The sequence below is a fragment of the Phalacrocorax carbo genome, chromosome 3 (assembly GCF_963921805.1).
Source record: "Phalacrocorax carbo chromosome 3, bPhaCar2.1, whole genome shotgun sequence".
Taxonomy (NCBI): Eukaryota; Metazoa; Chordata; class Aves; order Suliformes; family Phalacrocoracidae; genus Phalacrocorax; species Phalacrocorax carbo.
The window spans coordinates 96,694,891-96,711,179 of record NC_087515.1 but is presented as its reverse complement, the minus strand read 5'-3'; the positions used below and the strand labels follow the sequence as shown (position 1 = coordinate 96,711,179).

The following is a 16,289-nucleotide window of genomic DNA, read 5'->3' as shown; positions in this document are numbered from 1 at the left end:
TTTGTTTTCAGGAACAATACCAGGAACGATACCAGCACGCCTCCCCTGGAGATCAGGTTAACCATCGGAGGATTGCTTATCCTTCTCACAGGAGTAATCATCGCCAGCTTGGACCAAATTCAGTTCACACGTCAACAAGCCCAACACACTGGATGGCAACTTCCAGTTCTTTGTTTGTGTGAATCAATATGGTAACATAGTACATTCCGTGCCATACGTGTTTAGAATTGATGGGAATAAAGGAGTATTGGGAAAACCAAGATAAAACCTAACAATAACAATCACAGGTAATCACACAATGGTAAAAGCAAACAAGTCACCTTATTTCTGCTACATCAGGTGACAAAATCTCTATTGAATGTAATGTAACATATTATTCAAAGGGAAACACCTATGTAGTCAGTAAAAGGACAAATTAAAATTAAAAGGCAGAGCAAACTGTTTCTCACATCCCTATTTTATAATTAGTTTGCTCTTTAATGACACAACTATAGAAGACACAGGGAAAGATAACGGAAATGGGATATCCTTAAAGGTCACGCTAACACCCAACCCTCACACTAACCAACAGCTACCCATACTACCCATTAACCTACTCATTTTACTACTCCCACAACCAACCAAACTATATACCCACTGATATCTGAAATTAGACCCTATGCTATTAAATACACTGGCCAGCAACAAGTGCTATTTAATCCATCACAGTTCCTCAGACGAGTGGAACTGTGAATGTAGATTAATATCTCTGCAATTAAGCCTACCTGCTCACTATTCCTAAACCTATCCTATACAGGATGGTTAGCATGGTTGCACAGATGAACCTTCACCTCTCCAAAATATACAAGGAGAGCTGTGACTGGCATCCTAGGAACAGGATGAGGAGTATTAAACAGCATAGACATTGAAGTTTTAGCAAGCAAATTAAGCTCAGCAAGAACTGATTTGCATAAATGAGAACATCCATTTTGATCTTCATTGCTGGCACTGGGAACTAGTCAATGGTTTTTTTTCTGATATATTTCCTAAATGGGAAAAAGCTAATGAGAAGAACCACCAACTAATAGTAGACACACTTGGCACTGCCCAGAAAAATGTGTCTCTAGCTCTTAGCTGTATCCAAGCTCAGTTATGGGTGCAATCTACTGCATCCACAACTGCAAGGGAAGATGAAGATAGCTTGCCCACTGAGATTTCAAAGTAAATTTGGGAAAGTGCAACTTGATTCAAAAAGGATTTCCAATCCTGGTGTATCTAGTCAACCTCACTTATGAGCCCACTGACAGTAAAACATTGTTTTAGCAATATGCAGTGCTGCAGTATACATCATATACCCATTCATTGTGCTGGGATGAAATCACAGTGGAACTGTACTCTACCTGTTCGAATATAGAGTATGGGCCCAAGGAAATGGGAGCAAATGGCAAACGATGTGACACATGTGTTGTATGGGATCAACAAGGATTTATTTGTGTAAGTAATCCCATTAAGGCCCAAGACATTTGTCTTGACACCGAACAAAAGGTTTGTCATTCATATTCAGCTCCTGTTGCATCCCAGCAATTGTTACAATCTAACGACACATTGTATCAAGATTTACCTACACACACACACCCCCATTGGAACGAATCTCACATTGGTAAGAAAACAATGGCCAAAGAACCCCGATTACCACCTACCGTGACACAGAGAAGACAGAAAGAGTGAGAAAAGATGGAGAACATCACTGGCGGGAAACTCTCCTTGGGTGCTCACCAACAACAACTACAGCCTTGAATTTGATTTTATATACACCTGCAGTTTTGTTAGTTCTGAGCCCTGACGCATGTGGCTTGGAAGCTGGAACATCAACCGTGCGATTAACACATGAATAGCAGGTGGTTCTTCCAAGGCTCATTTGTCAAGGAACAAAGAAAGCTGTGCGTACATGGAGTCTCATGCTTACCTTTTCCATCGCATGCAATTTGACTACAAACCAAACGCTTTATTCCAGAAATAGGACAGCCTGAGTGAGCCTTTTACAAGCTCTCCCTGATAAGCAGTTGCCTGCATGGCAGTGACCTCCCCTTGAGCTGGGACTCCTCTCAAGGTCACTGCTTGAGGATGAGAGACCCCTTACCAGCTGCAGATCTTTGGTAACTGACCAATACTGCACATAACTGTGCATTACAGTGCACTAAGATTTTCTGTTGGCAACTTTGTGTCATGGTTTTAGCTGGGATAGAGATAATATTTTCTTCACTGCAGCTGGCACAGCGCTGTGCTTTGGACTTAGTATGAAAATAATGTTGATAACAGACCAATGTTTTGGTTGTTGCCGCGTAGTGCTTGTACTAGTCAAGGACTTCTCTAGCTTCCCATGCTCTGCTGGGTGCACAAGAAGCCGGGAGGGGAGGGGGCACAACTAAGGGAGCGGATCCAAACTGGCCAAAGGGATATTCCATATCATGTAATGTCATGCCCAGTATATTAATTGGGGGGAGCTGGCTGGGGCGGGCAGTGATCGCGGCTTGGAGACCGACAGCATCTGTCAGCAGGTGGTGAGCCGTTGCATCACTTGTTTGGATTTTTTTTCCTTCCTCCGGAGGGTTCATCTCTCTCTCTCTCGTTATTTTCTTTTTCATTATATTACTATTATTGTTGTTGTTGTTGTTGTTATTACTGTTTTACTTTAATTATTAAACTGTTCTTATCTCAACCCGCAGGTTTTCTTACTTTGGCCCTTCTGATTCTCTTCCCCAACCCACGGGGTGGGGGGAGTGAGCAAGCAGCTGTGTGGTATTCAGTTGCTGATTGGGGCTAAACCACAACACATTGAATCACTATTATACCCTCTGCAGTAAGTAAAAGCGACCCTTGCCGTCAAACTTGTTAAGTCTCACTTCTACAACATCTTCAGTAAAACTCCTTTTGCTGATATCTTTGGCAGTCAAAATCGCCTGCTGACAAGATGCCAGCACACAGTGCCCAATATCTAACAGCTTTGGGATCAGGAACAACTACAGAAATACATTTTTTTTTAATTCTACTTGGTTTCTGGTTGCTGTTTACATCAATTCTTATGTATGTATGGGCTTCACAACGGAACTTTATAGGATCCTGGTGTAAAAAAACATGAAGTTTTGAAATCAGGAAGGAAGAAAGGAAGGAAGAAAAGGAAGAAAGGTTACTTCAGGCTGTAACTTACTGATACCAGTGGTTGACCCAAAGGCTAGGGTTAACAGCCTACAGATATTCCAAACCCTGACAAGGATGTTTGGCTTTGTATAAGACAGACACAATTGCAAGTTGAACAGGGTAGAGAAAGGATAGAGCAGCACAAAGCTCTCCAGGCTTGTGACTTGGAATACATACTGCAGATCAGTGCTACTGGCAAAGCTGCAGCCATGTTAAGCCTGCCCCAGAAAATTCACTCCAGCCTCCGTGCAGCTGAAGAAAAAAAAATTAATCAAGGATACAAGTGGATCCAGCTGACACTTGTCTCAAAACAGGAAAGCTAAAAAGCAATTGCAGAATGAGATAATTGCTAGCTCAGCTTTTTGGACTTTAAGGTACTTGCAGAGGGCATTAAGCTGACCTTAGGATTTAAAAAAGCTCCAGGCATAAGTTACCATCATCTGACAGTTACATAAACAGCAACCTCCTGGGTGTAGCCTGAATCTCACTGGGTCTGTTTACAGCATCTACATTCTGCTTTTATCCTAGAGGTTCACACCCTTTATACAGTAAATGAGGAAAATCAGGCATCTTTGGAGTGAGACAGTCAGCACTGCAATAAATACTAGTTATTTTACTTCCAGATTTGCTTCCTCAGGTACCTTAAATCTCCCTCTAGAGAAGTCTAAAGTATGAATCATTATCAATCTAATAAAAAGAGACTGCTTTATGTCAATACTTATATTGACTAGGAACATATGTTCGTGAACTTAGCATTAAAAAAAAAACAAAAAACCAAAAACCCAAACACATGAGAAATACCTCAACAACAACAAAGAATGTCTTAGAAACTTGTTAAGTGCCTGAGCAGCTTCTAAAAACTGCAAAAAACAACTACAAATTCTATGTTGCCACCATACGATGTATACTGAGAGCATACCAGGGGCAGGATTCCTCTGTTTAACTGAAGACATCTACAGCAGTGATACCTACATCTCACTAACAGTTCTATACTTCCTTGATTGTTCCTGGAAAGTAAGAGGCACTTCGAAAGCGCAATTCATTTAATACTGAAGTAGACGTCTCAAGTAAGAAGGATGAAACACAGTGTAGAACTGACTATTTCCATAACAAAGAAGTTTGATGAGTGCATTCAATCCTCTGTAGCCTTCTATAAGCAAGAGAAAGTAAGGATCATATTTATTTTTTATATATATATATAGTCTTCACTGATATTTATTCAGCAAAGTAAGATATGGTATCTTCTATAGGTATGCGACATCCACAGGGCTCAGTTCTTCCCTCCTAGCAAAATACTAGAAGAGGTACTTATATCCTGTAATTGTGTGTGTATGCGTAGGTGTCTCAATAGCTGCGTTACCCCGTGCATTTCCATAGCAGGTCCTAAGATGTATGTAAAAGGCATCGTATCTACTGTAGACCAGGGCTAAAGTTCCAAACCTCCTTCATGACCAGAGACCCTGACTTACAATTTCAGATCTGGCTGAGTCAGTGATTTGCAATATGATTTACGCCTTTAAATTATTCAGACTCAAAAAAAAAAAAAAGAAATATTTACACTGGTAATCTTATTTCAATCACTTAAGTAACACTGTCAAGACTTTTCCCATATATTTTATGAGCTAAAAATAGTCAATAGGCACTTAGAACGCCACTTTCAAGCAGCTACCAGACGTTAAATCATGTAAAAACTGAAAAAAAAATGCTCAAATTATTGTATTTAATCCTGATGTCAAACTGCAGTCTGTGTGTATGAGTGTATTTCTTACCCGGTCACCCTTACCACCAGGCAGGCCTGGAGGACCTGGCAGTCCAGGAAGTCCAATATCACCCTGGGGACCCTGTGAAAAGAAGTCAAGGGTGTAAACTTACCCAATCTGCTTTAAAATGAACAACTAAGGGTCATACCCTGACAAGCAGATGGGGCAGGATCTTATTCCTAGAACAGTCCTAATTTGAATGAAGACGATTATCTCATGAAAATAGAGCTGATACAAAATACAGCCCTTTAAACAGCATCTTATTACGATTTTATTGCTGACAAACACAACAGAAATGGCTTACAGGGCTTTCCACCCTCCAATACCTCGACAACAGTATGGTTCTCTTAAAAATACTTCCTAAGATCTTGCACTCTGTGACTTGCACATTCCTCTAACAGCAGGCTCTTTCAGCCAAAACCTCCCCATCTATGCTTCTGACTGTTACTGTGTAAATACTGCTGGAGCACGGGTAAAAGGTGGCATTCATAATCTGCTCCATTCATTAGTTTCATGTAGCTGTGAGCAGAAAGACGGTCTTTCACTGCTCCTGTTCCCCAAGTACACAGAGCCCACACAGAAGTATGCAACCCAACTTCGCACATCACAGGATTTATGGTTTTTTAAACAGAAGAAAAAGTCCCACACATCTCCATATACTTCAGAACAGCATTTGCTAATATTAGCACAGTCACAGAGGACTGAAAAAGAAACTCAACAATCTCTCATTTCAACGTTATGCATGGATAAATGGGTAAGTGTACTTCCAGATGATACCATAGCTCCTTGAAAGTAAACACGAGCACTGAATATGGAAATAAACTGCTTACCAATTTCCCTGGTAAACCTGGAGGACCTGCAGGACCTGGCTCTCCTCTGCTACCCTTATAGAAAATAGAAGGACATCATTACTTCCTGAAATACTTACTATGAACAGGGAATAAAGGATGATTTTTTTTCTTAATGTTTAGTGAATTACACTACTTAGCAGTTGGCTTCAATCAAGACTTCTGTTTATTAGTGCAAAAATGTCACATGCATTAAAAACAGTGAAACTTCCTAAGAAATGAAAATATTTTCAGTTAACAACAGCATACAACATTTAGTTGGCATTAAATGATTCAACTAATTCATTCTGCGGAGTGATTATGCACAATCAAGTCCCTTTCATGGGATTGTACCTGAGAGTTACCTGTCACGAACGCGTTTCCTTCACTAAGACAACTCTGACATGAATGCCAAGCTTTAGGCTTTTGCTTAGTTTCATCAACTGGACTGCCACATGACCACATACTTAAAAGCCCATGATCCCATACGAAACATGGGCAAATGTGAAAAGTGTGTGCAGAAACCATGCTTAACAAACTCATTTAGGTTAAAAAAAAGACTCTAGACTCTTATAGGGAAGGATAACCTTTAAAAATCCCCATTCAAAACAGTTATAAGTATAAATATGCTTTTTAGTGGATTTTCACTTTATATATTCACTTCAGATATGTTTATCCATTCAGATGATTGTATTCACGTTAGTGTTGTAACTCCACCTCTTAATGCAGCCATTTGAAGATATACTCTGGGTAAGCCTAACATTGAGTCAAATTTTCAAAGATTTTAAACAATTTTGAACTAAAGTACCTTTCTCAAAAGTGATTTGTTAAACCTTTTGAACATCTCAATAAGTTTTATACATTTACTCTCACCTGTACAGATAAATTCAAACACCGTCCCAACACAAGCCTATGTCTCATTTGAGACACTTTCCTTACTTCCACTGTGTGAATACATAAGGGGTACTTGCTATAAAAGCATGATACAGCATTTAAGATCATAAAATATCAAGAATTTAAGTTATTAGATATGTAAGTAGATAACCTGCTATATATAACTCAGAAAGTTTTGGATAAGAAGCAGATCTAAGCATTCTAGTGCTGTATACAATGGATAATTTTAAATATAGATACTTTCTCCATAAGAAAAATGTTGTGAAATATTGTCACATACTGAACAACAAAATGAGATGGCAGACATGGCCTTTTATGCCAGGTCATAATGCAATGACAACTTCTCACACAAGCTTAAGAAAACTAACTCTACAATTCAAAAAATAATTAGGCATCCTGGAGAGATCAGAGAACCCAACATGAACAGACTTTTCCATTCATGTCCTTCAAAATATCCTATGGTGTCAAAATCACTATTCTTAAAAGAATAGCGCTTTAAAAAGCACTTTGTATAACTTCTAGAAGCTTTTTTATGTTAAAAAAAAAAAAGAAAAAAAGAAAAAAGGTCCCAAAATCACCTTCATCTTACAACCCAGAAGAAGCATTAACCTTTTTGAAAATCTGTTATTTAATCACATAATTCTGTACTACATCTCTGACCTGGAATACTACTACATTTCTGATGTAGGAAAGAGAAGGATTAAAATTATGATCAGTATTAGAAACTTATATATATTGTAATATTCACATCTGATTGCTGTACAGCTATAAAACAAAAGCAACGTCACCTTCTATAGTTATAATCATGTAATAAACCTCTTAAGCACATCAGAGGTTCTGCTGGTTGTACAGAATGCATGAAAAATCTTCCACTTTATTTTAAACGCAAAAAAGACTTTTGTCAAATATACAGTACAGGAACTTTTTCAAACAGCAGTGTTTTTCTAAAGTGGTAAAAAAAAAGTATACAGAAGACAAAAGGATAGTATTTCTGTAGTAGCTGTTTATGTAAGGACAGATTACTTCAAACTAAGGGTAACCAGGGAAAGAACTGCAGGAGTTGTGTTTTAGCAGCTAAGAAGGGAACTGTAACCCAAAGAACAATCAGGAATCCCACTGGCCCATGGCATAACTTAAAAGATTGTAAAGCTTCCTCCAAGTTATACCTGACTGAAATTTACATTGAGCTAGTTACTCCTGGTTGCCTTCAGAGGGATGAAGGAAAAAAGGCATCTTGAAATGTCTTAATGTAAACATTTAAAATACATCACAAGTCATGTCCTAGAAGCATCTATGTTTTCCCACCACCTATAAGAGGGTTTCTGTAATAACTGGTTCAGTGTTGACATCTGTACTTGGTCGGATAAAACCTTCCTCTATGCTCTAAGTTACTCATAGGCAATAATCAAAACCAGGGAGTGTGGCCATGTCCTCAGCCTACCTTTCTTAGATGGCAGCCCTATATATAATACAGTCCATAGTTGCAGGTCACTCACAAATCAGTGGGCATGTTGCACTGGTTTTAACAAAAAAAAAAAAAGGACCAGAATCTGTGTGTTTTATGCACTTTTGACACACTTCAAAATTCCTACTTTTCCTAGAGGTGGAACACTTGAAGAGGGAAAGTAGCTACTCTAGTTTACAGTGAGCTGGGACAGCCTGGCTTGCACCCATGCTGGTAAACTTTTCTGGCCTACAATGAAGGGAGGCAGCATGCAGAATTTCACTGCAAATGGCCCCATAAGTACTCCAAAGCTTGGCCATTGCCTAGAGATTATTTCAATGATGTTAGACAGCATGGACCAAAAGCATGTCCAGAACTGCTCCAGGACTTTAACAGTATAGATAATTGATTTCTTTTAAGAATACTGTCACTTAGCATGTGAATACTGCTGAGAATAGAGACATTCTCCCAAGGGACAGCAAGGCATGTGTGAAATGGCAGGGTGTAAAATGGTAGCACAGCACCGCAATACAGAACAATACCAGGATGCAGCCCTTCCACAGCTGAACTGTGGTTTCAACAAAATCTACCTTCCCTTTCTTCCAAGGCAGGATTGCTGGGCCACTCAATACATTTAAATGAAGACATAACGTCTCTCCCACGGTTCTGTTAGATCTATATTTAGCCTTTGAATGTAACATATGTAAGGGGACAACAGGATTTACAGTAGACCTTCCTTTAGGTTGTCTGGGATAGCTTTCATCCTCACTGAAATTTTGAAGACTTGATTCTTTTGTAGAATTCCCACAAACAGTTACAGAATGCATTCTCTTCTCATGCTAAAACAGTTTATTTCACTGTTATATTGATCTCCTGTTGATTAATTGAGTGGAACAATAAAAAGAATGAGCATATTCCCCAGGTAATTTGCATCTCACTTAGCTGCCCAGATAATCGAAACACTGATTAAAATCTCTTGACAGGTAATTCACAGTGTATACTGTAATAAACTCTCCTCCACTTAAGAATTTTGTTTTCATAATATATGTCATACCAATTTTGGTGTATTAAATAGCAGTGCCATAGAGAATTAAATCTGTGCAGTATATAAAAGAATAAACAAAGTACATTTTGGAATGAACTTTTTTAAACTTAGTATTCCAAAGTCTTTTTGCAAGATGTAACCCATTTATCAATTATATGCTCGCAAGGCTTTAACTTATCATAATTTTTTTTCATCCAAATTACCAGTTCCTCTGGGATTTAAGTTCAAGGATTTATCTATGGAAGAATCAACATGCCTCTTCCTTTGACCTTCAGTACAGTACTAAAAAGCATCAAAAATATAAAATATTATTTACTAGAAGAGTAAATATACAGCAAACTTTCTCTGAGATTTTAAATGCACCTTCGCACCTTTCTCAGAGTAATAATTAAATTGTACTGCTCAGGATAATGGTAAGAAATAGGTGTAGCATGAAATGTACCTTCCTCTTAACTGTTTCATGCTTTGGGCACAAGCAGCAGTCCAATAGGTGTCATTCTCTTCAAGAGTGATACTGTGGCCAAGTATAAAGGACAGAGACCTTTCGCAATGGCTGCACCTATAGCATTAACTGAAGTCTAGGACAGCTTTAGGACAAGAACTCCATAGCAAGTGCATTTTTTACCCAGGTTACTGCTTAGAAGCAAACACTGGGATATCTGCTGACATCCAGAGGTCTAGCATGCCCAAAAGTCAAAGGAAGCTGTTGTGGGCGTGGAGCACTAAAGAGTGAGGTAGCAGACAGGAATCTGATCATGCAGTTTGGAGAGAGAGGGATGGATAGTCTGAGAACTGGAGGGTCTTGGAGATACTAATCAGGTTTGGCTGGGATATGTAGTCTGCAAGTGAGAGCGGAGAAAGCGCTACCTTGTACGAACTATGCTGCAGAATTGTACAAGGTCAGAAAGCTTAGTCACATCCGTGTAGATGTTTAGGTATACTGGATAAAAAGCGAACCTGGCAGGATGGAAATCCACTTTGTTCTTTTCACTCTGCTATGGACTGTGCAATGCTGACCACTTTAGCTGTATCTTAAATGTACACTATGACTCACCACTCGAGGTGTTCCACAAAACATGCACACTAATACCTAAACATATCATATAAACTGAGGCAAGGACATTTCACCCTACCACACTACCAATACTACTACGCTGATATCAACTATGGAAAATGGCCCATTATTTCCGTTGGAGTAATGTAAAAAGAATATGACAGAAAAGCTAGATTTTAGGTAAAATTGTTAAGGTAACCAAATATTTCAGGGTAGGTAAGACAAAAATACCTTTAAAGACTCAGAAAGCTATTTAGCTGAAAGTAATTTAAGATGCTGAAAACAGTATTCTCATCTAACTTCAGTCTGTCTAGCATTTTAATACCAAATCCAAGGTACTCTCCATGCTCCCTCTTTGTAACGAGCAGAGAGACAAAGGCACCTCCAGAGAGCAAGTCAGCCCAACCAACCAGGGCCCCTCAGAAGTCTCTCAGAGGGGCCTACGGTATCAAATCTTAGGCAGCTAGATACTTAACCTCTGTTGCTAATGTTAGGAAAACATGTATTGCATCCTAAATCCTTAACAACGTATGCCTGCTGGCCTGCATATAAATTGAGTTTGCTCAATTTTCTAGGCAAGTATTGAACTTTAAGTTAAATGGTTACTTAAACGTTCCAAGCTCTCTTTTCACTGCAAAACCACAGGATGGGATACATGTTCTCCAAACATTAGCAATTTAAAGGTTAAATCGCTGAAGAAAAACAAGGGATGAAAAAAGCAGGGGCAGGGGTCCATATTTTCTGCAGACACAGTATGAAAAATTAAAGCTTACTAAATCTCAGCAAATATGAAAGAAAATGGTTAAGCAGCTTAGGAAGCATGGCTAAATCCCACTCATTAGGAATGACACACTGATGTTTGAGAATTGCTTCCTTTGGGCCACCTACCAGGATGACTGGCTTAGAATGGTTTAAGTCACAAATGAGTTTGGTAATTACTTGGATTGGCTAGCGTAACATGAAGAAAACATAAGGTTAACCGGCAAAACAATTAGAGTGGAATGGAGAATATGTTTGATTTAGAAATAAAATGCAACATTTCCATGTTGCTCCAGTTGTTTTTCCATTTTACTAAGCAGATGAAGAGTAAATAAACAAAAGTAAAACCTTTTTTTTTCCCTACTCAGGTGCCATCTTAAGTTTTTTTACGGAAAAGCAATGATAGACTAAAATGGTACTTTTGAAAGTAAATTTCTCTTAGGGAGATTTGTCAGCAGTGAGGTAAGAGTCCCCCAACACATGAGTTTACTTATTTTTAATTAGAGCTAGTTATCTTGTTTTAAACCATTTAATATCCTCCCTGTGAAACTGTAAATGTCTACAAACTCACAAAAGGCCAAAATGTGAAAATGCTGCTTAGTAACAATACTGTTCCAACTACATTCCAATAGTTGCTTAAATGAAAATAACATTGAAATAGCATGGTTTATGCCACAGGATGCTACAGGCTATTTGGTAAACAGTATAGAAGTATCAATTTGCCCCACAGAGTCGCTGATGATTGTTTAATAGCACTCCATTATGTAACTCCTCAAAAAACTACACATTAGGTGAAGTGAAAATTCGCTTTCAAAAAGTTGTCATTTGCAAGTAGCTGAAGCTGAAAAGTCAGGCAATTTTTAAATATTACACAAATGTAGGCATGTTATTTTTCCCTAGAGCAGATACCAGCCTGCCGTCCATATTAGAGTCAGCCTTGTTATCCCCCCCACAAACCTTCACTGGAAGTCCTTTCCCCTACAGTTCTGGCCCTCCTGGAGCTAGCAGCCTTGCTGTCTTTCCCCAGTAGCGATGTGAAGAACAGGGGCAAGTGAAATGGGAAAGTGAAGAGGATCTCTCATGTGGCTGCTACCATGCAGCAATACATTAAGTGACTGAAGTTCTCCATATCCTGCAAAACATCAAGGTTTTTTCCAACTCCAGGGAAGAAGCCCAGCCCCTCTCGACTTCTGCCTGAGTCTTCTATTACCAAGAGTGACATGGAACAAAGGGTAAAGGAGAAAGAAAAGAACTGAGGTGAGGGCTGAAGAGGATAATTCAAAATATGAGGGAAAAGGACACAAAAAACAACTGAATTGTAACCATAAAATCTTCAGGCTTTGAAAGCATTTGGTTATAAAACTTTGGTCAAAAACTATCAAATGTTACAGTCGTGAGAAAATTTCAAAATCTGAAGAAATACAGAAATATTCACAAGAAAAACTCTTTTTAAAGCAGTTATAAAAAGCTTTTCTCAACTTATTTTCAGAATTTCTAGTTTTAGAAGCTTGAAAATCATGGCATGTAGAATTATTTAACTAGCAGATTTTTTTTTTCTTGGAAAAGTAAGGGCAGAGTCCTGAAAGCTGAGGCTCAAATACATCTACTGCATGTCCATGCTGCAGAAGACAGAGAAAACACTCTTTATTCTGCCCTGAACACAAATGCAAACTCAACTTGGACCAAAGCTCACTGAAGTTTAATAATCCAACCCTGTGTCCTTCCTGAACAAAAAAATCCTGATCATTCCAGTTTTTTGGGTAGAAGTAAGGTTTTTTCCAGTGTTCCCAAAAAAACCCAGAAAGCCATTCCAGTCATATGCTGCCTGTAGCCTTGAGCAGAAGGAAGATAAACATAGTTATTATTCCAGGCTTTTTATAGCTTTAAAGGAACTACAGATGAGAAGTAGGTTACTGTTTAATGTTCTACATGCAAACTTACTGTATTATCAATAATTTACTTCCTTTCTCCATTTTGTACTGTCCAAAAGCTTTTTCGTCCTATGCTTTTGTTCTAATGTTCACATGTTTTCCAAAATGAGTGCACTTTGTAAAGACAAAGAAAATAAAGGCAAGATATCCAGATGTCTTGCTGGTCTCTAGATTGATAAACAGAAAAATCATTGTATTTAATCTGCATTAAGTATTTCCGTCCAGCTACAAGGTTACTAATAATTAACCTTGCGCGTCAACTCCTGTTCTACGGACTGCTGATTTTGTAAATTCATGTTCACATTGAAAGGATTAAAAGCATAGTTTAGCAGATTACAGTGCATTATCAGAATAGGCAATTACTTTGGTCTGATTCAATTATAATTCATATTCCTGTTACAAGTACACAAAGAAACTCAAGAAGAACAGGGCTAAAACGTTTTTCTGGTGCAACCAACACTTTTAAACACAAACACAAAAAATAAATGTTTGCAAGCTGGGTATATGGGAGGCTGAAGATACCTGTACTCCATCCTTGTAAGTATATGCTCATATAATCCCCTTTTTATATCATTCATAGGCAGCTGTGGACACAGCACTCAAAAGATTCAGTCTAAAATAAATGTGATCTCGTGAATTAATGCACCTAGCACATGATAATGCAAACAACAGAAGAAAATGAAATTCGGTACTCGGCTGACTGCTGCTGTATGTTTGAGTTAATTCAGAGATATTCCTGAACCATGAAATACCCTTACAAATATATCCCTACCAGTAACTCTCTAAGCCCTGTATGAGGATAACCGTACAACTGCATGAGTAAAACTCTTACATCACTGTATGATAGCAGAAACTCAGAAAATTCCAGGGAAGTATCACTAGGGTATCAGTGGCAAAAGAGAAGCTTGCAAAAGCAATTGGTTACAGAGCCTGAAGACTTGTCAGTGTGGTCAGACTGAAGTTTGGTATATCAAATTTTTTCTTCAAATCACTGACCCTCTCATCCCTCACAGAATGGTTAACAGCAAAGAGAAATTAAATCAGCTTTATGTAACTTCAGTCCATGCCAGGTCCACTCTAGAGGGAATGAGAAATCTGTACCCAGCAAACTCCCTAGTACCCCAAGCATGCCCAGGAACAGTTGTCCTTCGTCTTCAACACTGAGCCTTAGCAAATGCCGCCAGTTCACTTTCCTTAGCACATCTATTTCCTGCAGCAAGCTATCTGCCCAGCAACAATTTCTCCAATCTTCGGAATCTTTCTAGTGTTAAGGAAAATCTCCAGTGAAAGAAACTACATCATCAGTGTTCCCAAGTAAATGCTATACTTCACACATGACCACAGCTACATTCATAATACCAACCAGAGAGGGCCAAGGCACAGGCCCGAGCAGCACCCCAGCACCCATGATAAATGGTTAGCATGCTTTTGTCTCAGGCAAATTGGACTTCCCTAGAAAATGCCCAAAAACAGTTTTGGGAACACAGGCAAGAGACTGTTCCCAATATGCAGCTTGACTCTACCCAGCCTGCTTTAGACATGAAGGGGTATTAAGGGAGTTCAGCAGTATGAAGACAAACCACACCATGTCAGTTGACCAAGGGGGCTGAGGACAGTCTCTAGCCATCTTCTTTACTAGGTAGGAAAGACAGCTACCTTTCCTTCATACCTTGCCTCACTGTTCACATTACATTCATTAGAAACAGCTCCTAGCCAAAAAAAATTCATGTTCTGAATACTGAATCCAAAGTTCAAAACCTTGTAATATACAGCACAAGCTTCTTTAAGAGGCTGAAACAGTTAAAGAAAAGAGCAAGTTATATACTGACAGCTAGTGAATTTAAGCTTTTCGACACCATTTGTGGGAGTTGACTGTTGCAGTGGAAGAACAGGAGGTTAGTTCCAGCTTTTTGTCACAAACCACCCTCATTCCCTCTCTTTTGGACTTTTACTCAGCATATTTAAAAACAAAGACCAGAAGAATATAAACAAAGGTTTAAAATGTAATTTATCACCAATACCAGGAACAGTCATAGAACATGTGCTTCTGGGTTCCTCTGTGGTGATGCACATCCACCTGATACAAAAGGGGGTTAAAGAACACCTAGTATTTACCTTAAAAATTAGCACTTGCGTTGAATAATATTTTTACCTCATGGTTAGCTTCAGCAACCATAACTTGAGACACTGCAATATTACATATGCTCAATTAGAGATTTATTCCATACTTACTGGTGGTCCCCGGGGTCCTGTTGGACCTGCTTCTCCCTCTGGCCCCTGTTCACCCTGTTTTGGGGATATGAAGAATGCAACAAATTTTAAAAGTGATTTTTTTACACAATGCAAAACCTTTCATTTTTTCTAGATCTTTCAAATAAGATGAATGATCTTACCTGTTTACCAGAATTTCCCATCAAACCTGGCACCCCAGGGGGACCTCTATTACCCTGTTGGACAAAAGATGAAAAATATTAGCCAAACCAATGGTCTACTGTTCCATTTTAAAATAAAAATGAATACAGGCTGATTTTTTTTAGATGTTATTGATTTCCTTAATTTTTAACTTCCACCTTTATTTTGTTTTTCATTTAAATTTCACCTAAGTCTTCTATCTAACTGTTCAAAAGTCAGATTTCAGTTCTTTTGTTGTTTATGTACTGACAAATCCCAAAGAGACTTGATCTCTGCTCCCAGATCATAGAAGAACAATATTATTCCATGTAATTTCAGAAGAAATTCACATCTCAGTCTAGTTTTCTCTTTCAGTTACTTAAAACTAAACTCAAACATTATCGTCTGAAACATTCCATAATGTCAATCATACAATAATTTTTTAAACTTAATTGGAATTGATGCTGCAACTTGGTGATACATAATTAGAGATTACAATCTCTGTGATTCAATCAATTTAGGACAGCTATAAATATTCTTATTACGAGGTCCCTCATTTCAAACTGTAGTGAGGTACCCATGTCACATGCCTCCTCTATCAATGACTTCCACAAATTTAAAAAGATATGGCCTTTTTAGGTATTATCCAATGTCTGGAATCATGAAAACCACATAATGTAGATAAAAAAAAATCATGAAAAAGCACAGCACTAGAGTTGATAAAAGAATATATTTAATTATTTCAGCCAAAGGCTTGTCTCTTACCCCAGTGGAAAGTTAATACAATTTCTCTGAATACTTCAGAACTTATAGTAAAGTCAATACTCAGGATAATTTACCTTTGGACCAGGAATGCCTTTCACACCTGGAGAGCCTGGCAAACCCTGAAAGAAATAACATTTACAGTGTTTATTTGATGTTAAGGGGATTGGAATGGTGTTAAAAAACATGTTTCTCATGTTAAAGTATTTTTAGTCCTTTTACTAGATATTGAAGCACTTTTATAC

General features: G+C 38.4%; 1 protein-coding gene across 2 annotated transcripts in view; it reads right to left on the bottom strand.

The window, feature by feature from the left end:
* Positions 1-16,289, bottom strand: part of COL9A1 (collagen type IX alpha 1 chain) — a 72,281-nt gene that overhangs the window by 16,228 nt on the left and 39,764 nt on the right. For both annotated transcript variants that reach the window (XM_064447835.1, XM_064447836.1), the window contains 5 exons: positions 16,122-16,166; positions 15,285-15,338; positions 15,124-15,177; positions 5,768-5,821; positions 4,947-5,018 (listed from right to left, as the gene is read on the bottom strand). In XM_064447835.1, the coding sequence (XP_064303905.1) occupies positions 4,947-5,018; positions 5,768-5,821; positions 15,124-15,177; positions 15,285-15,338; positions 16,122-16,166 (279 nt within the window). The remainder of the gene's footprint in view (positions 1-4,946; positions 5,019-5,767; positions 5,822-15,123; positions 15,178-15,284; positions 15,339-16,121; positions 16,167-16,289) is intronic.